At 42.9% G+C, this 27,872-nt stretch overlaps 1 protein-coding gene across 14 annotated transcripts in view; it reads right to left on the bottom strand.

Moving 5' to 3' along the window:
* TDRD7 (tudor domain containing 7) overlaps window positions 1–27,872 on the bottom strand; it is a 45,100-nt gene that overhangs the window by 6,600 nt on the left and 10,628 nt on the right. For all 14 annotated transcript variants that reach the window (XR_012584924.1, XM_074570103.1, XM_074570097.1 and 11 more), the window contains 8 exons: window positions 27,333–27,546; window positions 19,898–19,983; window positions 18,546–18,763; window positions 8,799–9,379; window positions 4,608–4,794; window positions 2,903–3,014; window positions 1,802–2,004; window positions 1,518–1,652 (listed from right to left, as the gene is read on the bottom strand). Coding sequence is in view for 13 of the 14 variants with exons in the window: in XM_074570103.1 (XP_074426204.1) it covers window positions 1,518–1,652; window positions 1,802–2,004; window positions 2,903–3,014; window positions 4,608–4,794; window positions 8,799–9,379; window positions 18,546–18,763; window positions 19,898–19,983; window positions 27,333–27,546 (1,736 nt within the window). In the remaining variant the exon portion in view is untranslated. The remainder of the gene's footprint in view (window positions 1–1,517; window positions 1,653–1,801; window positions 2,005–2,902; window positions 3,015–4,607; window positions 4,795–8,798; window positions 9,380–18,545; window positions 18,764–19,897; window positions 19,984–27,332; window positions 27,547–27,872) is intronic.

The following is a 27,872-nucleotide window of genomic DNA, read 5'->3' as shown; positions in this document are numbered from 1 at the left end:
TTTTAGCTCCATACACAGATTAAGAGATGGTGAGTGTCAAAGTCTCCCTGAGAACCTAACATACACTCTGTCCAGAAAATCTGAACTTCTGAAATACCTGTCTGGCTGCCTTTGTGTCGCTAAAGCTTTCAGGGTTCTATACGCTTTCCTTCAGTGTTTAGTTTGCTTGAAACTGAATCTTGATAACTGAGAGGTAAAGTATTTCCAGATGGTGTGTGTTCCATAACAAGCCTAAAGCTCAACTTCTACACCTAAAACCACTTTCATAGAATCATAGAATGTGCTGGGTTGGAAGGGACCTTTAAAGGTCATCTAGTCCAACCCCCCTGCAGTCAGCAGGGACATCTTCAACTAGATCAGGTTGCTCAGAGCCTCATCAAGCCTGGCCTTGAATGTCTCCAGCGGTGGGGCCTCCACCACCTCTCTGGGCAACCTGTGCCAGTGTCTCACCACCCTCAGTGTAAAGAACTTCTTCCTAATGGCTAATCTAAACCTACCCAGCTCTAGTTTAAAACCATTGCCCCTCGTCCTACCGCTACAGGCCCTTGCAAACAGCCCCTCCCCAGCTTTCCTGTAGGCCCCCTTCAGGTACTGGAAGGCTGCTATAATGTCTCCCCAGAGCCTTCTCGTCTCCAGGCTGAACAACCCCAGCTCTCTCAGCCTGTCTTCATAGGAGAGGTGCTCCAGCCCTCTCATCATCTTCGTGGCCCTACTTTGATGGAGTAGTTTCACAAGCAGCAGTTCTAACAGGACCTTTAAGGATCTGCACTTCATGGTTTAAATCTCTAAGGCTCACTTGAATGTTGAACAAATTAGATTCTCTTAAGATTTCTTCTCTTTTGTATAAATTCTCTTGAGTCTATTAAGGGTTGTTGCATGGGTCTGTAAATGGCTGGTGGAATGTCGGACTTCTGTCACATGCCTATTTCAAAGCAACTTCAGACTTTTGAAAATGCCTCTTATACATCAGTTGTAGTTGAAATCAGCCACAACATTCAAAAGCTAAGGGTACAAGGACAAGACATCAGATCAAAGCCATCCAATGTCCAAGGAAGCCAGCTTAAAAAGAACAGACCTTGATCACACTGCTTTTATTGTCACTTTGCACAGTATGCTGTGGGCCAGGCTGCTTATGCACCTCAATTTCATCACGTAAGTAAAACTTCCAGAAAAAAAAAAAATGGCAGTATCTCCACAGGCTTTATACCGATCTGATGCAGTTTCCATTGTAAGCTTCCCGTTATGAGACATATCGTCACTGTTCAAGGGAAGTTATAAGTATTCACGGAAAGTTGTAAGCAGCTACTGAAACCTTAGAGACAGCTTATGAACAGAAAAGCGTAAAAAGACACTTTTCACGCTGAAGGATGCACCCCAAAAAACTAGGAAGAGAATTTATAGCCTTTTTGAATAGTCTGTGGCTACCTCAGAAATGTGAACTTATGTGCAAGGAAATGATTGGTACAGTCTGAAGAAAGGCTACGTGACTTCACCATTTCTCTCACCATAGAACATACCTTGTAATGGAAGTAGTCTTCTAATTTCTGCAAGATTTCAGAAAGTCTAGACAAGCCTTTAGATGGCACTTGGCAATACAGGCTTCCATCAGAGAAAACACTGGTTACTCTGACATTTGTATAGAGTGCATCTACCTGCAACGGTAAGATTTTCACAAGAAAGGGAGGGGGGGGGAAACCATACACACCAACTTAGCAAATTTCTGAGTACTTTTTTTTGTCCACCCAAGACCTTAGCAGTCAATGATTTTCAATGGATTAAGAAGAAAACAGGAAAACGGTACCTGTAGGTGCAGTTCAAGGGACTTGTCATACAATGCCTTCAGACAAGTAGCATTGATGTTGATATCGTCTTCTCCGGAAGTGTCATAGAGAACAAGAAGAGGAATATCACTCTTTTCCAGTATTTCCACAGCAAATATCTTAAAGCACGTCTGCAATTCCACAGTCTTTACTAGGACAGGATCATCACAGAAGGCTTCCAGTCCTGTAAGACACACCATACTTTTTATGTATCACTGTATTCAAAGGGAAAAATAACAACCAGGTCTGTGTTTGCAACAGGAATCTTTCCAAGAATCAGGATGTAGCAGGAAAGCTGTACTGCACCTCTACTTATATTCTGCTTAATTTCCACCTTTTTAACACAGAAAACTGTCTTTGGGGCTGGGGGTGGCGCGGAAAGAAAAGAAAAGAAAAAAATCCTCTTCAGAAAGAGTCAAGGGAAATGGGCAGAGAAAAAAGGAATGCATCCAAGTATTAAAAAAACCAACGAAACAAGAAAAAAAAGCTCATTCATGGCCACTTTATATATTTAGAATAAAATATTTTTTAAAAGTTAGAAATGCCTACCAGTTTTAGGAAGGTAAATAATTTGCATCAGAGTCTAAGAAGTCTGCAAGTATGCAAGTACTGAAAGGGGAAGGACCACTTGAAATAACTAAATAGGATCACATTTAGAAATATTGCCCAACCTAGCCAGAACAGATGTGCCACATTTGTGGAAAAAGAAGCTGTGCTAGTACATTGCTTCACACAACAGCAAATGTTTCCTTATATTTCTTTAGGCTTGCATATATTAAAGGGACAAAGATATCCAAGCTAAGTGCAGAAACAACTAAGGTCCATTACAGATATACTTGCTATCAAGGTCCTCTAATATCAAGGTTTCTTTACAAAACTCTCCTTCACATCCTTCCTTCCTTCCTTTTCCTCCTTTCGATGCCTACCTGCTTAGACCAGCTGTCTTGGACAAAATCTAACATACATAGAGTTATTACAAACAAGGATCAAAACTCCCAGACTGAGACACTTCAATCCATAAATCATGCAACAGCAAGCTGTATAGTCAACACTGCCAGTTTACATTTTGCAGGTTCACTTACCTGCCAGTTTACATTTTGCAGCTTGAAATGGAAGTGAATGGAACTGTTTCTGTAGTTTGTACACACTGTTATTTTCAACAAACTCACTGAAGCCATGATCAACATAGCATACCTAATAATGGAAAAGGGAATAAAAGCGTACGATCATGAATATAATTATAAATGTTTTCTTGTGTCTAGGAAAAATGTATTCTGTTACAACATTCTCTGTGCAGTCACAAACAAATCACTTTTCACTAATTTAGTACTATATAACACCAATCATCTCATTTTTATTTCACTGCTTGAACATTCAGAGTTTTCAGGGAAAGCCGCCTTCTCAAGATCTCCGTAAAAACATCCTCTCCAACTGTTCCACAGAATCTCAACTCTGAATAGGAACAGTGCTGGAAGGACTTAGCACATATTACCTCAAATCACATGAAGAAAGGTAATAAAAAAATTTTTATTTGCAAAGTTTTGAAAGAGTTGAAAATTCAAATACCACTCAAGTGCCATTCTATGTTTTGCCTTTTGTTTTTATAGCATTAAGAGAATCATTCTGATTTATGCTTATACATATACCACAGTCAATGCAGGAAATCAGTAGGGAAACTGCTGTTTGACAGCAAATAACTGGAACTAAAGTGAGAGTAAGAAGGCTTTGACAGGACTTTTTACAACTTTTTTCTAAACTCTATCATGCAAAATGTCTGCATACCAAACACTGAAAGGCGAGTCTGAAACTGTTTCAGAGGATAATCAGCAAATACTGCAATAAAGCAGTAGCCTTCTTTTGTCTGATAGCTCTAGCTGGAGAGAAATTAGAGGCAAGCTTGCTACCAATGTCCTTGCCACTTCTCTAAATCCAACAATCTTTCACAAAACTGAGTTCTGACTGCCCCCTCCAAGTTCCACCTGAAGGGTATCACACTAACTTTCAGAAAAAAACTCAATTCTAATACACGTGCTATTTAAATATTTATGAAATGGATCAACTTTAGAAGTATGTTAAGCACACCTGGGTAAAAAGTGATCTAACTGAGGGAAGAAACAAAAAATAAAAAGCTATCACTAATGTTTGAGTGGCACGAAATAATTGAGAAGTTTGAATCTTTTTTTACAGTTTTATTGTATGTTCTAGTTTCATTGCAGATGGCAAGAAGAGTCTGCTTGGCCCAGGAAAAGTTTAACCGAGGAGTTAAATAATCTGGAAGGGGTTTAACTAAAATGCACGCTACATCTAACTCCCAGGATATTAGATCTGCCCGGAAGGGAACACAAGTATATCCATCTCATTGTCTTGCTATTTAGTGCATAGTTCAGTACAAGATTTCAAACAAGATCTATCAGCAAGTGAATTTTATTCTTCTCTTTCCTTTCCTCTGTCCCTCTCCAACTAGTGCTACTACACCCATTCCCCCTAAGGACAATCAAAGGTACATTTTCAGTACAAAAGTGCTATAGGGCCCAGCCCTATGCAAACCACAAAACAAAATCCCAAAACTCAAACTATTTATGGAAAAAAACCCTGAAAGACCATTTAAATTTGGCAATCACATAACTTCAAAATAGCCTTAATTTCTCATATAACTGAAAATAGAAGTACTTCAGGGGAAGAAAGAAGAGAATGCTAGTGCAGCATATTTAGGAATTAACTGCCTGTCTAAAACCCAAGATTGTTTCAAGTCTTTCTCCAGTGTACTCCAAAGAAGTAATTGCTTGCCTTTATTCTGTTGTCTTCTAGAGAAATTATCCGAGCACGCAACCAGGCATCTTCTTCAGCGTGTACTGCAACAAGTTGCCCAACGCTTAGAGATTGAGCTAGTGACACTGTACTGTTCTGACTGTAGTATGCTTTCATGTCATCTTCCATTTGTTCCTGGGCAGAAGAATAATCTTTGCCCACATATCTACAGTATTTTACAAAAAAACAAAACAAAACAAAAAACACCACAAAAGTTAGGATGCAACATCAAAAAGCTGAATAAAAACTAAGAGCATTTACAGGCATATATGAATATAAGTAAATTATGGATATATACTCTTCCTAAGCATATCAGTATTCAAACTCTTTTCCCACTAAAAGGGCTATAGAAAAGTAACGGACATAAAATTTAGTACGTTTGTTGACAGCTAAAGGTAGTCCAGCAGCGTATAATCTAACATGCTCAACTAGATTTTTAGTAAGAGCTCTTACTTGATTATTACAATCATGTAAGGCAACTCGACCACAACAACAGAATAGTATCTGGGACCAAGTATAAAAAGAGAACTAATATGTCATCTCTGAAGTTACTCTGTCAATAACAAACACCAGTTTAATCAGGTTTTCGCTAAGGTTGATCAAAACCAAGGCATCTAAAATAACTTTACAAATCAGCTGTCAAAACATGTGCTGTTTAGTCTTGGCCTTCAGACCAATCCTGATATTAGGCTGTTGACCTGATGGTTCATATGGAAGCAGTTTGTGTTGCATAGATATTCTTTAATAAAGTATATAAACTTAATGAAAACTCCAAATGGGAAGTTCTGAATGCTTCAGAAACAAGTCAGATTACAGCAGACAAAAGGAAAATTTATTCCCAAATTTGTATTAGTCACTACTGTTTTATTAACTGTTTATGTTTTATATATGTTTATATACTGTTTATGAACTTTAACTGTTCATACTATGATTAATACTGTTTATTTCTACCACACAGTTTAGATTACCACCCTATGAAAACCTAGGCTTATTCTGAAGGTTTGCTATGTGCCCAGGATTAGTGTAGATACTGTACTATGACATACTATGCTAACTTTGTTATAAAGATTAAGTTAAATCTGATAACATTCCAGGGAATCCTCATTTTCCTTAAGACAGCCTGCTGCCTCACTATCCAACTATACATTGCTTTTCAGAATGATGTCCCTTTTGTTTCTGTGTAAGCACTCATCTACTTCATAACGGACATGGCGTGCGGCGGCAGTCACACACATGGTACTTAAAAGTTAATGTCTTAACATTTGTTTCATAAAGATACTTAACAGACAGTAGGAGTATCTTCACAAAAAGTAGAATGACCTTTCAGAATTTTCTGCCTCGCTCACTATTTTCTGGTCATAGGTGAGCATCATACTGAAAAAGCTTTTGGCTGCTCAAAGCCAACTGAAAAATTACTTTTCAGATACTTTAGAAAAAGCAACCTCAAAAAAGTGAGTTAGAGAGTAATCTATATGTGCAGGTGGCCGGACACAGCAAGGATGCACTCAGCCCCATTCTTAGTCTCAACTGCAATCAATTCCCATGTCAACTAAAGCTTGCTGCTTCATTGTGAAACACACAGAGGGTTATGCTTCCATAGAGAAACAAGCTATAAAATTTTGTCAAAAAAGATAAAAGAAGAGGGAAAAACGTATCTGAGCTGAAGCACAGAAACTCAAGGTAGTTGAGAATAAAACAAGATAGCTAATTATTTCTTGTGAGAATTCAAATGTAGCACCTAGCATATCATCTCCACCTCCAACCACACTGTTGTAGATGTATAGCAAATATCTAGGAGTGTTTCTACCACTTCATTTTCATTCTGACTACATCAGAATTCTTACAGAATTGTCTCAAAATTGAAATAGCAACAAACCTTCCAGCTTTGTCTTAATTAGTACTGCAGTTGAAAGGTTTCAGCCAAACAACACTTAGCCACATACCAAGAAAGTAAACAGATATTGCTCCATCCCCAAGACAGAAAGAGGAATCTTGATTTTATTGAGCCTGCAAAAATCAACATCAACCAAGAGCTGTTACACAGTTCTTGTGTAGATCAGGTAAAAACTGCTAGTACATGCACAGGAAAGGTGAGTCCATGCATTGTTTCCTCCCTATAAGTCTACACGAACATTTTCTTATCATGGCAAAAAACTATTCCCTTCAGGGCTAGTTTCATCTTGAAGAGAAATGACCTTGCCCATGAAGTACATAGATAACTCTAATCATTTCTGTATCTAGGGCCAAGAAACCACTAATCACCACCATATACTGACAAATTCAGAAATTTTAAAAAGACTTCAATAAGACCAAGAAGCATGGTTCAAAATTTGGAAATTGCTGCTTTAGAGAAATTTTAACATAATCACCCTCAGCTCATCAGTGTCATATGGTAGTTTAATTCATGGGATTTGAAGCATTCCCCCAAATACTCAGTGGAAACATCCTTAAAATAACAGATTAGAAAGCCAAGATTTGTTACTCCACATATACAGCAAGTTGTCAATGCTGCCAGAATTAAAAGGTGTGCAGTGAGAAGGTAAAAGCTTTGCAGATTTAAGTCCCACCTGCATAGCAAACTGGAATTAAGAGACAGGTAATTTGTTCCTGCTCTTCCCAATACAAAACATGCAATATGCATCATGTCTGTTTCAGTATCTCTACGTACAGATGATTATATGTCTTAAATTGTCTTTATTTCTTGGAACAATTCATCCTCATCATCTTCCACGTCTTAGACTAAATTCAAACAGAGCTCTCACAGGAACAACCGAAAACATAAAGCCTCTCTTTTCTTTGATGTAGTTCTTCCTCCTGGGATTTCTTGTTTTAAGCTTTGGCTCACTCACAAATTCCAGCTGGGTCTTATTCACTAAAATGATTGACTCATTCAACGTTAATGAAGGATGAAGAATTTTGCCTTAAATTATGCTTTGTTTTAAGACCAGTATACTAAATAAATGTATAAGTAATGTGCAAAAAAAGCTTATCTGAGAAAAAGCACAATATAGGAATGGTGCTAGCAGCTAAAACAAAGGTGGCAACATTCTCAAATGAGAATTTCTCTGATAACCCCTAAGTATGGGGATTTTCACTACACATCACCAGCCATTAAGATTCCATGACTTCACAGAACTAAAAGGGTGGAGTGACACACACAGAAAGTTCAAGGTTGAGTACATTACTGACAGCTAGAGAGAAAAAGGATGGCTAAATTTCAGCCTGAAGGCTAGAGTCTTGAATATTGCAAACCAGCAATAAAGAACAGGGTATTAGTTTCATAGTGAAAGAATCTGTAAGTAAACTGCACACATAGTTATTTTGATCCTAACAAGGACTTCTGACAATGACTGGAACTATCTAATGAAAAGTGAAACTGCAGAAACTAGTAGGAAAAAACAGAGCTATCAATACAGTAGATTACCACACAGTTCCTCAATTAATCCTTTGAAGTGTCATACAAAACTTCTTAAGATTTGGCTCGATTTGAAATAATTTTCAAAATGAAATATCCTCTATAAAAAGTGTTTGGGTTTTTTTGTTTGTTGGTTTGTTTTAAAGAACTGCTAGGATTTGTGTGTTTTATCCCAACAATCAAGTATAGAAAGCTTATCATGGTATTTTCTGAAACAGTACAGTAATATATATGCAAGACAGCCACTTCAATGCACTTCTTACACTGTTCTCTAAGGCTGGGCTGATTAGCAACCAAACCAAGAAGCACCAGTAGTTTATTGCTGGATGGAAGCTCATCCATTGCCAAAAGTGAGAACTGCAGTGTAATCTAAACACATTCACGTCATACCTGGTTAGTAGTAAGTCAGTTATAGAAGTAAAAAAAAATATTAAAATAAGTATTGCAGTAATATGTGAATGCTACTATGTGTTACAGTAGGGTTATTTTAAAAAGTCTTCCAACGGCAAGTCAAATCTGCTTTGATTCTCAGACAAGCTAATGATAGAACTGATGAGCTCAGCATAGAAGAAGTTTCAGAACATTTCCACTTAAGCACAGAGACAAAAGAATTCTTAAGTTTCACTGTCAAAATAAGTAAATAACAAAGTCCTGCAACCTCCTGTTCATCTGTTCTCTTACGGCAGACCTGCACCATATGAGTATATAGATTTATAAATAAAGCAAAACAGATAGATTCTGAAGTATAAACTTGCCTAATTAGGACCTCATTAGTGTTTTTCAGTTCCAACACCATGACGGACACAGATCCTTCCGATGGAATGATTAGAGGAGGAACAGTTATGTTCTCTGGATACTGGTCCTTGGATTCTTCATACTGTTGTTCAGCTGTGGCCTTCACACCGTCGTGCCTCTGGACTTTCTCAGTGACATTCAGATTTTCATCAATGCATCTTTGGGGTTTAGCATAGAGGATGGCCTTTCTGGGGACTTCAGATACATAGTCCACTATACATACATCTGAGAGCAACTCTAGATTATTTAGAATATCTTCTGGAAATTTTACTTGGTAGGTGTCTTGGTACAATTTGGGAAGCGCATTAGCCCAAAGACCACTGGAATACTTCAGCAATATGTTAACAACTTTCTGTTTGACGTCACTACTAAGTGATGCAGGCGTGGTCTCCACATTTGGTTTTAACAAAGGGTCTACTTTTGAAGAAGTGACATTCTGAGATGCCTTTTCTTGCTCTGTATCACCTTTTGCTACCGGTGGTATTTTCTTAGCAGGATAAAGAAGCCCATCCACCTGATCACCCCTGTGTACTTTCTCCACCTTGGAAAACAAAAAGTAGAGTCAATAATCAGTTGCATCGCTTGCATCTCTAAGTCTAAATCATTTTGCCAGTTACATTTTTATAACATGCATTTTGTACAGACTTTGAAGTGGACACGCACAAGGAGCTGAGCTTGAGGCAGTTACTACAGGATATTATTTCTTGTAATGCTTCGTCCTCCATTTTGAACACACATGACTACATAGTACAGGGCAAATACGCAATGCAAATCGGACGTGCTTCAAAAGTAGTATAGTCTCTCTTTTCTTCTAGAGGGAGTAGAAGATAACGATATGCTCCACAAACTTAGGTCTTTTGCACATTACTCCCCTTGATCTTCTATGCAGTTAAGCATATCATCAACAAAAGTTTCTGTCTGAGTTTATTGAGGGAAAGGGGATTTGATTGTCCACTTCAGAAACAAAAGGACAACTGTCAGGCAGTGTTGTAAAGGCTATCTGCTGTCATGCTCAGGGAATTATTTTTTCTTTTAAAAAGTTCTGAAATTAAGGAAGAAATGTCTGGATCATAATAAATTTCATAACAAATTTCATTAGGCCATTGTAAACTATGTCCACAGCCTCCCTCCAGACACAGACATTTTGCAAGTCCGTATATCTCTACCCTTTGCAAAGTTCAATAATAAGCATCTCACATGGTCTGAAGTTACAACCTTGAAAGCATCATTTGAGAACTGCAGAAACAAGCTCACAATAAAATTCCACTTCCTAACCCTGTGCAGTTTCAACCTAGATCAAATTAACTGTAGTTCAGCAGGAATATCTATGTAGAATTGAGGTAACAAAAGCTCTCAGTTTTCACATTAGTCCCAAAGCAAGAACAACTCCTGCAATAAAGTAAGTTACTAAGGTTTACATAGCTCCACCTTGATGTTCCTTCCTCAGAGGAAAAAGACTTTCATCAGTTTCCTGGGTCCACATCACACCAAAGTCTCCTTTTCAGAGGCAGATCAATGAACAGAACATTGAGTAGTTGAATCACTTGCTGCTACTCAGGGGTAGCATTTACCTTTACAATACTGGTGTCCATACCCATCAGAACTTTATAAAGTCATTCTAAAGTAGGTAGAATGACCTTGCTAAAGTCATTCTATGCTGTTCTGTCTTAGCAACATACAACAGAAGCATATCAAAGAAGACTTTAAGTATTATCTTAAATAACAAGAATAATACATGTCACTCATTATCAAGATAACATTAACAAGGTAAGAATGTTTAGCTACAATACATTGAAAAAAATGAAAAAATGGCCATTACTCTGTCAAGAACCATGTGTTTTCTCCTATGTGCACTTCTTCACACTCAGCCCAAATTGCCACATGATGATCTGAGCTGAGAGAGTCAACAAAACCACCTAAGGGTTACTACACAAATGCATTTCCATACACTTGCTGTGCATTACATTGTCTAGACTGGTGCAAAAGCAAGCCATCAAATTGTTCTTGAGAATAAGCCTTGGTCAACTTTCATGAACACTAGCATGTGTGCTATTTAAAACTGACACAAAGGAAATAGCTTTCATAGATATAAAAAAACCCCAAAACATTAACCACGTTAAAGAGTTCTCATGCATTCATGGTGGCATGTCTGAATCCTTCTTTACCAGTAAAACCCAAAGTAGTAATTATTTTCTGAAAAAAATAAGACATGAGAAGGCAAACAAACCTATCTAACACCCCGAATTCATGTGAACCGGTCCACAAGGTTTAAGACTTGAGTCTTTCCAAGTAGGCTCACTAAACCAAGGAAACATTCTCTCTTAACTGGGGTGAAGGGAGAGGTAGTGTCCTATAGACATCCATTTAGTAAAGAATACGTATCTACTATAGGATAAAACATAAACAAATCATAAAAAGGACTTAAATGCACCAGTGATACATTCACCAAGTTCTTAAGCTTCTCTACTAGTCATCTTGATACGAGAGAGGATGAAACATATCTGGCCACGTAACCTAGAAGGACCAAAGATGTCTTATTAATGACACAAAGAACCTACATTTGTACCCTCTGGTATCAGGAATTTTACTGTGCCTCTTGAACCACAGGCGAAGAAAGGAGCTTGGTTAAAAAAAATGAACAAATGAAAACTTACCAAAGCCTTGCAAGGGCTTTGATATACAGTCAAGAGACCAAAGTATATCAAGTGGCTGAGAGAAAAAATCAGGGCACACCACCGTGGCAGGTTAATCACACCATAGATACAGAGGAATTGATAAGGATGTCCCAACTGTCCATGCACAAGATGGAGGAATTTGTTGAAACTTTTAGCTCCAGAAAATACTTGGCATTATCAGGACAACAATCTGTTTGAGAAGACTGTATCAGAACATATGGCAGTTCATCCTGAAAGAAGCTGTATGCAGAGGCTATCTTTATGCACCCTTTCTCTTAGCTAGCTCTCTTTAACTAGTGCTGCAACAGAGATTTTAGCTGATGGACTATTAAACCTTACACACTAAAGACTGGCAGCAGGCTAAAGAGAGAAGATCCTCAGAGACATTTAAGCCTCTTAATTCCAATAATAGCTCTGAGGTTTTCTAGACATTGAAGCTCTGTTTTGAAGAGACTGTAGATGCTGACTGAGCAAACCATTTAGAAACAGAAAAAAAAGCTATTTCAGTAAATGTTTCACCTTACTTCAATATAAATAAGCTCATGTGGACACCATCAGGCTACTATTTCTTGCATAGAACTTAATGTTCAAGATGCAACAAACTCCTCCAGACAGTGCTGCGGCCATCAAGGATGCAGAACACTACAGCAACTTTTAATTAAAAGTGAACAGCTTCACTCGTGAGCAGTGCCTCAAAACAGCCATCCTTTCTTTAGCACAAATATCTCAACTTGGTTTCCCGTTGAGTTTATAGATCTGCCTGCAACGTACTTCCCATTAGCACGGTTGGCAGGCCTGCTTTGCAAGCACAACACGCCTGCTATCACCTCTCCATTATGGAGCACAAAGCAGAGTTAACAGCTGTCAGAATGTATTATCAGGGCAACAGAGACTGAAGTTATTCTACAGAGGAGAAAAAGAAAAACATGTTTGTCCTGGACCTGAGTAACAGAGGGAGCTCTTAAAAATTAAATTCTGGAGCCTAGAATAACAAAGCTTCAAAACAAAAAAATACTGCCAAGATAAATACTGACACTGCAACTACGTAAGCCAACTGGAATGCAAGTCCACTCCTTTTGACATATACATATAGAGGGTATGAAGGCAGACATGCTCCTGTATATGTTGCTAGGACAAAAGCTTTGTATACGTGTGCTAGACACTGTGCAAATAAACCACTACACTAACATATATAATATTTTCTGCCTTTCTTCTGCAAGCTAGGGAAAGGAAACGTGCAGGGCAGGTTGGCAGTTAATGTCAGTGACAGAGTCTCATCATATGTGGCAAAAAGAAAAATGGATGGGAAGCTACACTACCTAACTTCTTACCCTAAATGTGAAAAGGACATATTAAAAGGCTTGTCTTCAGCCAAACTTCATTTCAACTGGGAAGCTGGAACAGGACCAGAACAGGACTGGAATATGTCCCACAAAGGCTGCAAAGTGTCCATTGTTAAAACATGAGCAGGTACAGCCCTGGGCAAACTGCTCACGGTGACCCTGCTTGAGCAGGGGGGTTGCATTAGATAATCTCAAGAGGTCCCTTCCAACCTCAGTGATTCTGTGTTCTGTGAAATCTTCATGCAATATTAGAAGAACTGTCTCAGTTTTTCTGAATTTCAATTGAATTTCAGTTATCAGGACGTAAGAAATAGCTTCAAAAATTGTAGACCTCTTACAAAACTAGGGAAGGCAAAATTATTTTGAAACGTTTTTGATTTAATAGCCTTTTCAGTCACTAACCCTGACAGGTATGCCAGTTTCATCTAAAGGGCCCAGAAAAGATCAGTTATGATATTCAGACTGGCAATGACAACAATAAATGTTGGTGGATTCTTGAGGGCAAATACGAAAGATACTTTCAAACCTTCAACTGAAGTGAAAATTTTCAGATGCTACAGTGAAACCTTTCTGGTTTTGGTAGTCATTACTTCTGTCCTTAATTGAAATGTTAAAATACAAGTCATACTGGGCATATTTTTGTATTTTCTTTTGTTGTTAGACAAAAGGATCCTTGTCAAGATATCCCTTGTTCCGGTTCAGCTAGTACTCAGGGCTGGGGTGGTAAGCTCTGCATAGTTCAGGAGTGTCTTTAGGTTGCCATTTCTGCTTATTCTCCTTGCCCTCCCACTTTATTACCTTGCATATTACAGTAAAGATAATTACTCTCCACAGCTCCTCATGCTTTTGAGACTCTGACTTCTGAAAACACATAGTTACAAGTGAAACTCTGTGACCGCATAAGCCAGCTGAGCCAATGTAACAATTCCATGCCGTTTAGGGCTGCCCTTATTCCTCACATCCTTACGCCAGCGCAGAGGATCAGCAGACATCTTTGTAGCAGTTCTTTTTGGCTGCACTAGTTTTCACCTCATAATGCAGTGAAGTCTTCCTAAGGGGTCAGAGAAGCCCAAGATTTAACACACCGGGAGTTGCAAGCGTATGTGAAGCAGGAACAAGGAAAGATGCTCCCAGCTGGTGCCTGACTTAATTTGGTAACCACTCATCAGTAAGACAGCTTCAGGAACATCGAGTTACAGCCTGTCCTAGCACTGTGTTTGGACAGCAAAGTTTTTCTGGATCTTGTGTCCTCAACTGGCTCATTTCCACATGTACTATGACACCATCTTCTCAGTGAGGCTGATACCAACTGTATTACGCTCTGTGCTGTACTATATCATGGAATCACAGAATGGTTTGAGTTGAAAGGGACCTTAAAGATCATCTAGTTCCAACCTCCTGCCATGGGCAGGGACACCTCCCACTAGACCAGGGTGCTCAAAGCCCCATCCACCCTGGCCTTAAAAACTTCCACGGATGGGGCATCCACCACTTCCCTGGGTAACCTCTTCCAGTGTCTCATTACCCTCACAGTAAAGAATTTCTTCCTAATATCTAATATAGCTACACATATGTGGAACACATCTAGTTAAATTTTAGACAGAACATGTCTTCTGTGCACAGATGTCCATTCTAAATGGCTAGTGGCTCTGTCTCTACTACTGCAATACCCACCAAAGCAAACTCTAAGACCAAACACTGATTTCTTCAACAATCACGGCAAGAGAAAGCTAACTACCACAATGCTAGAGCTCATCTGCAGAAGACGGTTTGTAGGGTTTGTGTAGAACTGTGCAAACTTACTCATTCACATGCATTTCCAGCCACAACAGCCTGCTCCATTGACTCCTCCATATGCAAAGTACATTCCAGCTCATAAGAACACACTATATATTACTTATAATTAGAGCTGAATTTTTTATTCTCTCAAGTCCATTTCTCTGTTTGGAATGATGACTTTTGCTTCATATAGCTTAATCATGGGATAGAAATTCCTCGCTTGAGAGTAAAAACCTGACAGAACCAAAGTCGCTCAAGGAATACAACTGGTTATTATGGCAATCCTCCTCTTCTCTGACTGGACTGGTTTAATTCACTCTGAACACTACAGTAAAAACTCAGTTGCCAGATGTAGTAGTATGCAGTACCTGTTTCATTAAGAGAGGGGATACTGCACAGGAACAGAGATTCAGATAACAACAGCCCCTAATCCTGTTTCTGTCAATCTGTTTACCAGCTGATCCTGACATCTTCCTAAGCCTTTAGTTTCACTTTCTGCAAACGATCACAACTTTTATAAAATGTAAAAAATGAAGAATATTCTGAGAAATAGACACTGTTAAAAAAACCCCAAAACAACAAAATATCCTACCTGTCAACTAGGCAACACATGCAAGTCCTATACTTGCCTGAAAATACCTTCTACCTTCCTGTTTGTAATGAAAAACTTCAACTTGTAATGACTACTGAAAAAAAAAAAAACCAAACAAAAACCAACCAAACAAAAAAAAACAAAACAAAAAACAAAAACCAAGCACAAACACCCCAAACCCAACAAACAAAAAACATGCCAATTTTCCCCGTCCTTTCTCTGATTTTTTCCTATTATTTATCTTCAACAGCCAGCCTTTGGGACCTGCCCAGCACCATCCCAGACATCCAAGATGCAGCAAAGAACACTAAGCTTTCCTTTACTGTGTAAAACCACCTCCACAGAAAAAATAGCCAGGCAAATGTTCTCCAGTCTGAGGAGCATTTTTACACAGTATCAGCCAAGACAATACCAAAGACCTTAAGTGCACTAAAGAATGTGCTCAGGTATTACACATTCTTTAGCCATCTGCTTATTAAAAAGCAGTAAAACAACTGATTGTGGAATGGTAGATTACTGAAGATGAAACCGCTTCTGATGACAAAAGATTAATGGTTAAACTGGTAGGTAGCCAAAGCCAGTAGGATGTTTTACGAAAAAGAGCATCTTTGTTTTAGTACTGCTGAAAAGCAAGTAGATCTCTTCCAGCACAACTGAAATTTCCAGATTCACAATGGTGGTGTTATTCATCAGTAGCTGCCCAGTTGTGTAGGGATGGGGTCAGGAAGGCAAAGGTGCAGCTGGAGCTGAACTTGGCAAGGGATGCAAAGAATAACAAGAAGGGCTTTGACAGGTACATCAGCCAGAAAAGGAAGGTCAAAGAAAGCATAGCCCCCTGATGAACAGCACTGGCAAACTGGTAGCAACGGACAAGGACAAGGCTGAGGTACTCAACAACTTTTTTGCCACACTCTTCACTGGCAACCTTTCTTCCCACACCTCTCAAGTGAACGGACCTCAGGGCAGGGACTGGGGGAGCAAAGTCCCTCTGACTGTAAGAGAAGATCAGGTTTGTGACCACCTGAGGAACCTGAACATCTAGAAGTCTATGGGACCCGATGAGATGCATCCCAGAGTCCTGAGGGAACTGGCTGTTGTAGTTGCGAAGTCACTGTCCCCGATATTTGAAAAGTCATGGCAATGAAGTCCCCAGAGAATGGAAAAAGGGAAACACTGCACCCATTTTTAAAAAGGTTAGAAAGGAGGACCCTGGGAGCTACCAACCTGTCAGCCTCACCTGACAGATCCTCCTAGAAGCTATGGTAAGGCACGTGGAGGACAGGAAGGTGATTTGAGACAGTCAGCATGGCTTCACCAAAGGCAAATCCTGCCTGACCAACCTAGTGGCCTTCGATGATGGAATAACCACATCAGTGAAAAAGGGAAGAGCTATGGATGTTGTCTATCTGGACTTCTGGTAAGGCTTGACACAGTCCCGCCCACATCCTTCTCTCTAAATTGGAGAGATACGTATTTGACGGGTGGACTGTTGGATGGATCCTGGGTGGATAATGAATTGGCTGGATGGTCACATCCAGAGGGCAGCGGTCAACTGCTCAATGTCCAGATAGAGACTGGTGACGAGTGGTGTCCCTCAGGGGTCTGTACTGGGACCAGTACTGTTTAATATCTTCATCAATGACATAGACAGTGCGATTGAGTGGACCCACAGCAAATTTGCAGATGACACCATGCTGAATGGTGCAGTTGACGTGTGTGAGGGATGGGATGCCACCCAGAGGGACCTGAAAAAGCTCAAGAAGTGGGTCCACGTGAATCTCATGAGGTTCAACAAGGCCAAGTGCAAGGTCCTGCAGATGGGCCAGGGAAACCTGTGTTATCAGTACAGGCTGGGGGATGAATAGACTGAGAACAGCCCTGCCAAGGAGGACTTGGGGGTGTTCGTGGATGAAAAGCTGGACATGAGCCAACAATGTCTGCTTGCAGCCCAGAAGGCACACCACGTACTCGGCTGCTTCAAAAGAAGCATGGCCAGCAGGTCAAGGGAGATGATTCCGACGCTCTACTCCACCCTAGTGAGACCCCATCTGGGGTACTGCATTCATCTCTGGAGCCCGCAGCACAGGAAAGACATGGACCTGTTGGGGAGGGTCCAGAAGAGGGCCATGAAGATGATCAGAATGCTGTAGTACCTCTCCTATGAAGAAAGGCCAACAGACTTGGCGTTTTTCAGCCTGGAGAAGAGAAGGAAGACCTTATAACAGCCTTCCAGTACCTAAAGGGGGCCTACAGGAAAGATGGGGAGGGACTCTTTATTAGGGACTGTAGTGATAGGACGAGGGGTAACAGTTTTAAACCGAAAGAGGATAGATTTAGATTAGATTTAGATTGGATCCATAGATGTAATAACTGCTTATTTACACTAAAATGAAAACTCATTTCAAGCAGACAGGTATTCTCATTACTTCAATACCCTTCTGGTACCACAGTTTGACAGATGTTGATGAAGTTGAAAGTTTCATTGATACGATGGGCCTGTTAAAGTAAAGCTAAACAAAGCATTGATGCAAAGTTGCATTATACCGTAAATGAATCATGAGTGCAGAAGAGAAAAAAACACAGCAACTGAAGACCCTTAACACAGTCGTGATAGCAACTCACATGGCAGACCTGTGAACGGAGGCTCAGCTCGTAATATGAAGGACAAAGACATCCCTGGTGATCAAGAGGTAACAGACACGGGGGCAGGGGATGGGCAGGAAGCGGTTGAGCTGTAATCTCGCTGCAACATTATCACTCTTCACTTTAATTTATTGTTGTATCATACGCCTAACTTACACAGCAAAATTACACAACCTTCACTTAAGATGTGAGAAAGACCTGTGAAAAAACCTATAGAAAGAAAATAACTACAGATAGACCTAAGACTGCTCATACAGGATTTACTGATAGCTTATAGATTTAAGAGGAGATAAATGCACCACAAGGAAAAGCATAAGATGCGATGGGGAAAAAAACCAAACATGCCATGGGTGTTTGGGTTGTCGGTGTTGGAGTCAGTTAAAGGTGGCAACTCAATAACCCAGAGCACTTACTACAAGAGGCCACAGAGGTTGGCCTTTCTTCTCCAAAACAATGCTAGTCCAGCCAACAGTGGTATTTTGGGTACCATTTTGAAGGCATTGCTACAATCTGGGGAAGGGTGGGGGCACAATATTCTTCCTTCTTCTTTTTCTTTTTTTCCTCACTGCTCCAGATAATGAAAGGAAACACAGGACTACATAAAATAACATTTGGCAAATGAACACGCAATCTAGGTTATTGTTATTTTCCACAAAAATGACATCCAATACTTACTGTGCACACATGAGGCCAATTCTCAAGCTGACGGAGCACTGCTGTGCTAAGCTCCTCCCAGTACATTTCCCGGTAGATCTGTGGCATCTTTGACACCCAGACACCACTGCTGCACTTGCTCAGAATCTCTATAATGCGACTTTGAACTTCATTGACATTAGCAGCAGAAGGGGCAGAGGCAACAGCATGTGTCTCCGCAATGGAAGTTTTCAAGTTATCTGTTAAACAGAAATACAGCCTTGAAGTAAATGTAGCCTTGTCAGCAAAGAGAAAGACAGATGATTACCTACCTACTTAAAAAGTAAACATAGGAGCTGCCAGCATTACACCAACTTTAAAATGCCCAGCACAGCTGTTTCAGTGACTTTTTATTGGAAAGTGTCATGGAAACATCAGACATTTAGCAATTGACCTGAAGGTGAATTTTCAATCACTGTAGTTATTTTCATAAGAAGCTGCTAAATGTTTCCTCTCATGGGATCCTGGAAGAGGTTACAGAACCTTCAGCTGCACTGTTCCTGTGAGGTTGCACCAAGGCAGTGTCCCAAGAGGAACACAAGATAATTTCTTTATGAGTACAAACACAACAACAAAAATACAGCAAAACACCCAAGGATGTTCTTCTAAATTCAGACTGAGGTACAAAACAGATGAATGATTTGCCTGTCATTGTAAGATATGTCCTGAGGAAAAGTCTGAAACCAGCACCCAGCCTTTTTGTGCTCCTGCATTCAAGGAAGCCCCTCCAGCTGAGCAGGGAACAGAGACAGCAACTGTCCAGCTACTTTGGACAGTTTCATACATTGTGTGTAGGAGCACGGCGGTCATTATTCCAGTTGGAGGTTCACATCACTAGCTTGCCCGCCCCCTCATCTCTACTCCTCCCTTTAAAGGGATGTATTTGCTACCAGACCTGAAGCTTCACAAATCAGCCTGACAGGTCTCAAAGAAAGCAATCATAATTTTACAAGTCCATCAACTGCACAACTGCTGTGAGACAGGCATGCAGAAGGGTATTTCTGTGTGCTGCTTGCTCCTGAAAGCCAGGATTTCACTCTCCTATATCAGATCCCTACCCTGGCAGTGAAGTTAAGCATACTCCTCCTGTTTCCAAGCTACTCACACTAGCTTTATGATTGGCTTTGACACTTACTACACAAGGATTCTCCTAAAAGACAGACGGACATACAAGTAAAAACCATGAAATCAGAGTGAAAAGGTCCACTCACAGAACTTTGTCTTTCACACAAACCCATCTTCATTCAAAACAAGCACTAAGACGGATTTTTCTTAAGATGACACCCAATCTAATGTGAGTAGTTAACAAAAATTTTCTTCATGGACAAACATACCATTTGAATCTACGGAAGAACTTCTGGACAGGTGAACTTGCAACTCCTTTTGAAACCGTGGTGGGACAGTTAGTCTCTTCTCAGACCTAAAATTGAAAAGAAAATTGCTTTAAATCATTCTCCTGGCTCCAAATAGCATTCCATTTTCTTACAAGACCTATACATAAAATAAAATGTGTGTCTCATACTTCTAGCAGGTGCCCTGCACAAGATCAGTACTCACAATGTCCTGCCTTGGAAGGCAAGCTGACCAGCAGTAACAAGACAGATCAACAGGTAGTTTCTAGTTTTTTTTCTTATTATCCTGATTATTGTGAGAAACAAAATGCACAGTAAAAAGACATTAGCAAAAGGAAAGCATCTAGGCCTCATAACACAGTTGATGGTCTTACACTTCATACATTCAGCCTCACTATTTTGGACTTTTATCTGGATGGCATCTCAGTCTTGCTGTTGAACATGATTATGCTCACCTTTTGGTAGTCGTATCAGAGCCTTCTGGAAGTATTTGGCTTCAGAATTCAGGGGAATACCTAAAACTACACAAGAACTCAAGGTGTTTTCATGGACACTGCTGCTACACTGTTTAATAGAATCCTCTCTGAAGTGCTCTCCCACAGAAAGCATACAAGTGTCAGGCTCGCAGGTGTTCTTCTGAGGTGCCTCAGAGAACAGCAGCTTATACTGGGAGCACATGCAGCACAATGAGCTCCTGACAATGAAGAGGTCACAGAATTGTGTAGCTCACTGAGACTGTTTTGAAAACCATCAGCTCTGGAACGATTACATACAGTGCAAGCAAAAGGGAACAAGACTCGTAGCAAAGAGTTCAAAGACCAGGACCAAGCACCTCACAAAGACACAGAGAATCAATCACAGAATACCAGGTTGGAAGGGACCTCTAAGATCATGTGGTCCAACCCTTCTTGGCAAAAGCACAGCACCCTGTCCAGCTGAATCTTAAAAGTATCCAACATTGGGAAAACCGCCACTTCCCTGGGGAGATTATTCCAATGGCTGACTGTTCTCATTGTGAAAAATTTCACTTTTGTGCCCAATTGGAATCTCCCCTGAAGTAACTTACATCTGTTACCCCTTGTCTTTTCCATGTGACTCCTTGTAAAAAGGGAGTCTCCATCTTCTTTGTAGCCACCCTTTACATATTGGAACATGGTGATAAGGTCTCCCCTAGGCCTTCTTTGCACAAGGTTCAACAAACCCAATTCTCTCAGCCTTTCCTCATACGGCAGGCTTCCCAGGCCTTTGATCATCTTGGTGGCCCTTCTCTGGGCCCTCTCATTCCACATCTTTCCTGCACAGCAGTGACCAAAACTGAACACAGTATTCCAGGTGTGGCCTGACAAGCGCTGAGGAGAGTAGGATAATGACTTCTTTATCTCTGCTGCTGATGCCCGTGTTGATGCAACCCGGCATCCTGTTGGCTTGCTTTCCCACTGCAGCACACTGTTCGCTCATGTTGAGCTTTTTGTCCACCAGGATCCCCAGGTCCCTTTCCACAGAGATGCTCCCAGCCAGGTGGATCCCAGCTTGTGCTGCACTCCTGCATTATGTCCTCCCACGTCCAAGACCTTACACTTGTCCTTGTTGAACTTCCAGCCTATCCAGATCTTCCTGCAGGGTGGCCCCCCCTTCAAAAGCGTACACTTCCCCACTCAGTTTGGTGTCACCAACAACCTTCATCAGGGTACACCTGATCCCGTCATCCAGATCACTTGTATTAAACAGCACTGGGCCCAGTATCGATCACTGGGGAACCCCACTTGTCATAGGTTGCCGCTTTGAAAAGGAGCTATTTGCCATCACCCTCTGTGTGTGCCCTATCAGCCAGTTCCCCCACTGCACAGACCACTTGTCTAGACTGTAACGCATCAGTTTCCCAAGGAGGAGGCTGTGGGGAACCGTATCGAAGGCCTTGGAGAAATCCAGGTAGACAATGGCCACCGCTCACCCCACATCAACCGAGCAGGTTATTTTGTTGTAGGAGGTGATCAGGTTTGTCAAGCATGATTTATCTCTGGCAAATCCATGCTGCCTTTTCCCAATCACGTGCTTTGCTTGACTTGTGAGAGCCCCTAGGAGGATTTGTTCCATACCCAAGAAAGAACTGCAGCAGAGACATCAGGGTGGCAAACGCACCAAAACAGCTCTCCACAGACACATGGCAGGTTGTTTTGAACACTAAGTATTTCAAGACCACAGCAGCCACGGTAGATGCACTGGGCAGGCTCTGCAGACGGTCTCTGTTCAAGAGGCCAGTAAGGAGACTAGACACCTCTGGAGTTCAGGGTTCTCTGGAAGAAACCACGAACTTCACCAACCACAGAAACACCAAGGGGAATTTTCCCAGCATCACCTGGGCTCTCAGAAGGTAGGAGAGGGGTTAAGTATTATGCTGAGGCTAGCAGCAACAGGAATTCAATACTAGAGCAGTATTAAGGTAACCCTATGTGCCTTCACACTGACCTTTAAGCAGAGTAGAGCCACAAATCAGAAAGAGACCTCCCACATTACACCTCTTCTCAGCAGCATCTTACAAGACTTAACATGAACTTGTCTCCCTCACTTTTTTGCTGTCCCCATAAGATGAAACCACTGCTCCTCCATCAGCTATGGGGTGTCACTTGTACCAAAAAGAATACTTCTGTTCTGGGTCACATGCCACAGTGTTATCCATGAGGACAGCCAGCGCACAGCACAGCATTTTCCAAAGCAGGAAAGGCATGCCCAGAAGCTTTGAGCAGCAGATCAAATACAAGCACATTTGTGAAACACACAAGGGACGGGACTCAAAAAGTACAAAGGCCATTTCACTGACATGAAACCCAAACACATGTTCACACCTTGTACTTGTTGGGTATCTAAGAAGCCTCTTCCAACACTCCACCTGCATCACAAGAAGCTCTACCTTCTGGGCACAGCTCAGATCCCCTCACAAAGCAGCAGCAGTCTTTTCTTAGAAGGTGTGCTGTGATCGGCCATGCACACCCTACAAGAAACCCAGGATCCTACCAGGAGCCCACCTCTCTATACATGTGTTTATCAGTATGGACAACTCCAAGATAGACAGATACCCAAGGAAAAAAAAAACCTTAAGGGAAGCAGACTCAAAAGACACTATCACCACTGCTAGGCAGCAAGCAAAACAACCTCATGGGCTAGCCACATGGGTAATGGAGACAGTCCTGCTACTGCTGCCTCCCAGTAGGAATCCATACCTGTGTTCTAGTCCTCAGTGCCACACATGATTTCTACCACCTTAGGCCACACGCTGGGTGACACAGGTGACATGAATGCAGTGTAAGCCAGCAGGAACTGCAGCAAGGTTTCAGTGAGGAAGACGGCAGATGTTTCCCTCTCAAGCCATGCCATCTGTAACACCTTGGAAAGGAACCCAGAACAGAGGATTGATGATTCCTTTATGTTGCATGTGAAAGAAAACTGGATTTGGAATCCTCTCAGTATTAAGAGATTTCATGTGGTTATCTTCCCATGTTTCTGCTGTGGTTCAACAGCTTCCCATGCAACAAAGTGGTGCTAACATCAGCTTTGAGCCCAGTTCTTATCTGTTTCGAGCCTTGCAATCAGACAAGGATCCTGTGATGTACAGCTTGCTCACACAGACCATGGTCTTATCACTCCAGAGATGGGATGGAACACAGGCAGACAGCAGCAGGGCCAACACACTTCTTCCACAGCATGCAGGTATGGACAACTCAGCTGCCTGCAAGGCCTCATGTTCCTCAGCTGCTATAAACTGCTCCCAGCAAGAGGCCTCCTAGCCACACCAGCAACAAGAGAACACAACAGCAGTCCGGCCCTTCATAATTGCCTTACCAGCCATGCAGCCCTGACAAGTCCCCATGCGTAGCTGTAGCTGAGCAGTTACATTTCACTTCCACAGACCACTGTCTCAGAGTGAAGGGATGATGTGCTCTTCCCCGCCTATCACCTTACCTTGGTAAGGTCCATGTCATCCAGCTCCGCTCTTTAGCCCTTGGACAGTGCTATCTCAACAGCAGTGCCAGGTGGCAGCTAGCGGCAAATGCTGCCTGCTGGTCAAAGCAACGGGGTCACCAAGCATCTCAACCTGCTCTCATCCATGCCATTGCTTTCCAGCTTCACGGATCTCTGCAGTTAGCCTTACAAGAAAGGTCTTTCCCATCTTCTGTGGGTTTGCAGGTCCACAGCAACATGCTCGTGACATGCACTTACTGAGTGATTGCTGCTATAAAGACAGCCTCTCAGATCCTGAAACAGGGTCTGCAAAAAGGCCTAGGAGGGCATCAGGAAACAACCTAGCACAACTTGGAGCTACCTTCAGCATCTCCCCCTTGTCATCTGGGTGTGACAGATGGGGAGGAGAAACAAGCCTGTTCCCCTTCCACCCAAGACTACGCAGCAGCAAGCCCCAGAAGCTGTGGTCATGAAAATCTCTCAGCAGAACACCAGGGAGTGCTAGAGAGGTGGGACACAGACTTTGGCACCCACGAGGGAACTGTCATTTGAAACCTCACTGTGGGGCTTCACTAAGTGATGCTGGGTGGAGCACCCAGACCAGTCAGCACTCAGACAAAGCCTGTTACTGGGAGGACATCCTGCCAAGGCAAGTAACACAGACCTCCCACAGATGCTCAACAGAAGCAGAAATCAAAGACCCTTAAGTGCAGTCCTGAAGACACACATGTGCTTTGCTACAACTTCAGTAAATGGAGGGGCAGAAGGGCAGGGTGGGTCTCAGAAAACAAACCCAGAGAAACTGCACATGGACAGCGCCTCACCACAGACTGGGAAATAGGTCAGAGACAAGTTCTTCCACCTTCATGACTTCTCTCAGCCAATCTCTGTTGTGATTGCTCAGTCACTCTCACAGGCAAGCACTGGCACTGCTGCTGGAACAGTGCCCTCGAGTCTGTGCTGGCTACCTACAAGGCTGGTGTGAGCCCAGGGTGACTGTGGATGCTGCTCACACCTCCACTCATCTGAACACTGTTTTGAGGTCAGGACCTCCTGGATCAAAGCAGCTTTCCCTCCTGCAATTCCCAGGGCACAAGCAACTACAGCAGCACTGTGGGCACAAAACACCCCCAAGCAGCAAGGACATCTGCCATGGATCTTGCCAGTCCTGCTTCAAACTGGCCAAGTTGAAACAAATCAATCCAGTCACATGGGCCACTAAGCAACCTTGCATTAAAACAGAATATGATCTTCTTCTCCATAAACCCTTTCTCTAGTAAAGCTAACAGGACAGCATTTGGACCCTTTGCAACAGCACAAGATGTTTTCTCCTCTAGAAGTACCTGGGCCAAAGTACACTTTGCCTGTAGCTTCTCCTCATGAGTATGGCAGGAACAGACACCAGAAACAAACGCAGAACACTATTGCCAGAAAGAAGCTCAGGGGTACCTGACAGAGAAGAACAAAGATGAAACACAAGATGGAGTATACTCCATTAGAAGAGCCAGAATAGGGCGGATATCTACCTAATTTTATTTCAAGCATAACAAAGCTTCAAGTAATACAAAACACCTCTGACCAGCAACTGACCTGGTGAGAAATGTAAGTGCTCTTTTTGCTGTCTGTCCCAGGACAAATTATCTCTCCCTTTTGGGGAAATGCCACTTAAAAAAAAAAAAATCAAACTCATCTGCAAACACAGAAAACAGAAGGCCTGTGCACACCTGCTCCCATCATCTCTCTGTCACAGCAGGATGGCTGGGCCCTCCTCTCGTCTCCTGCAGCAGCCTCCTCGACAAAACAGAGCACAGAGCTGGTGACATCTTTCTCCGCTGCAGATCCACCCAGCTTGCTCAGGAGCAGATGAACGGGGATAGCTCCGTCCACACTGAGTTATTAGGAGCTCTGGCGCAGACAGACAGGCCCATCTCGAGTCTCCCTTCTCCTGTCACAGTCCCGGCCTCATCACCTTCACCTGTCACATGCAGCACGTCTCTCTTCCCTGGCCTCTACCTCCAAACCCTCCGCTCCTCACATGGCCACTGCCAGCTCCTCTGGCTTCCCCGCTGCTCCCGCCACTGCTGTCCTCTCACCCACCTCAGCTTCACAGCCTCTGGCTCCTGCCCCCACCACCACACACCTCCTAACTCCTCCAAATTTCTGCCCAGGCACGCTGCTGCTACACCCACAGCCCAACTGCCCACGAGGAGCACCTCCTGCCCACGAGAGGAGCCCTGCCCCACAGCAAAGCCCCGGCAGATCCAGCCGGCAGCCACAAGGCTGCCTCACCCTCCCCGGGGCACCTGCTCACTCCATTAGCACCAGCACACGGGGGAACCTCCCAGAAAGCACCACCAGCAGAGCACTGCCATAGCCAAGGGCCCTTCGCCGAGCAGCAGGGAGGTCACGAGGCGGTGCTATCAGCCATTAGTAAAATGCTGTGCACTCGGGCACAAAAGCTGAAGCGGTTGCTGCTCTCACGGGGGCTCTGAGCGCATCCTCATCTCCCGCTCTGGCACCCAGACCCATCCAGACATGGGACTCAGGCAGGCGACTGGGGCAGGATGCGCCTGCTTTCTGTGGGACTTCCAGAAAGAACAGGCTCCACGGCGGAATTAAGCTGTCATTCTGCTCCGTGCCACCTCACCGCTATGCCGCCATGGAAGCGGCACACCACTGCCATTTCCATTCAGCACAAGGCTCATTTCCAACCCATCCCGCTGACCCGCAGAGGATTACCACCACAATCACAGCTCCAGGGGACTTAGGCAGCCACAATGAGGGAACACCAAACACCTTCTCGCCAACATCAGCTGATGGCCCAGGGCGGACAAAAACAACACAGAAAGAAATGATGGGGCCAGCAGTTGGGTAAGCCACCTGGATTAGAGAGGCTCAAAGTGGGACGAAAACCAGCATGTACTGCTAACCCAGCGAAACTGCAGCTCCAGCCTCATCTCCGTTCACCCAAACACGGTCAGGCAGCCGCTGGGTCCAAGCACAGTGAGAGGGGACACAAACACTAACATTGCAATGGAGAAGTCAGGCAAGAGGTAAAGAGCAGCTGCCTGCAGACAACCAGGACTCTGAATGCACAGTATCGCCTGTCACCTACACACAGACCTCCTGCTTTCTATCACGCTGGCCACAACAGCTCCCAGGATCCTGGGCCTGGCAAAAGCGACATCCACACACACCCTTGGCGCGACACCTTTGGCCTCCTTTCTCCCCAGAAGAAGACATGAAGCAGGCCAAGAGCACAGGTAGCTACGGCAGCATCCAAAAAGACGAAGGATCACCGTCTTCCTCTTTGGTACCAACCCACATTCAAACTTCACCTTCCGCAAGGGTGGGAGCCTGCATTCCCACGTCCCAAAACGCACTACTAGCACAGCAGCATCCAAGGCTCCACCACACTTCATTTCACCTCGCTCACACACACACATATGCACACACTGACCTGTTTACCACAGTGACGTGCCTCTGCATGGGAATTTCTTTAGATGGTCCACTCCCAGAGGCTGGAGGCAAGGCAGACCGTGCACTCTCCACAGTGGGTTTCACCACTCCACACGCCACTCCTCTGCCTCGTGGTGGGCGAGGAACAGGCCTCTTGCTGCCTTCTTCTGGCACGCTCAAAGACCTGGGCTGTCGCAAAGTTCCTTTGGGCTTTCCTAAAGAGTTTGCAGATGTAGACATGAGTAGCACTCTCCTCCACGCAACCCAGAGTTCAAGCACAGCACATAACTCCCTCCAGGGATCCCATACTTCTCCAAAAGGTGGTTAAGAGGGATGCTCTCAGCCATGGTTGGGGGGTCTCTCTTCTACAACATCATGGCATGCACCCAAGGACTCACAAACCACAATCCCCAGCACTGTGTTGCAGCAGGGAAAGAGACAGAAGACCCATCTCCCCTTACACTCTTGGAAAAGCCATGCACCTGTGAGGTACCACAACAGGTCATGCCTCAGGTGGAACCTGGGGTCAGGCTGCCCTTTA

This window comes from Larus michahellis, chromosome Z (genome assembly GCF_964199755.1).
Source record: "Larus michahellis chromosome Z, bLarMic1.1, whole genome shotgun sequence".
Classification (NCBI taxonomy): Eukaryota; Metazoa; Chordata; class Aves; order Charadriiformes; family Laridae; genus Larus; species Larus michahellis.
The sequence above is the reverse complement of the archived record's forward strand: the minus strand, read 5'-3'. Positions and strand labels throughout refer to the sequence as shown.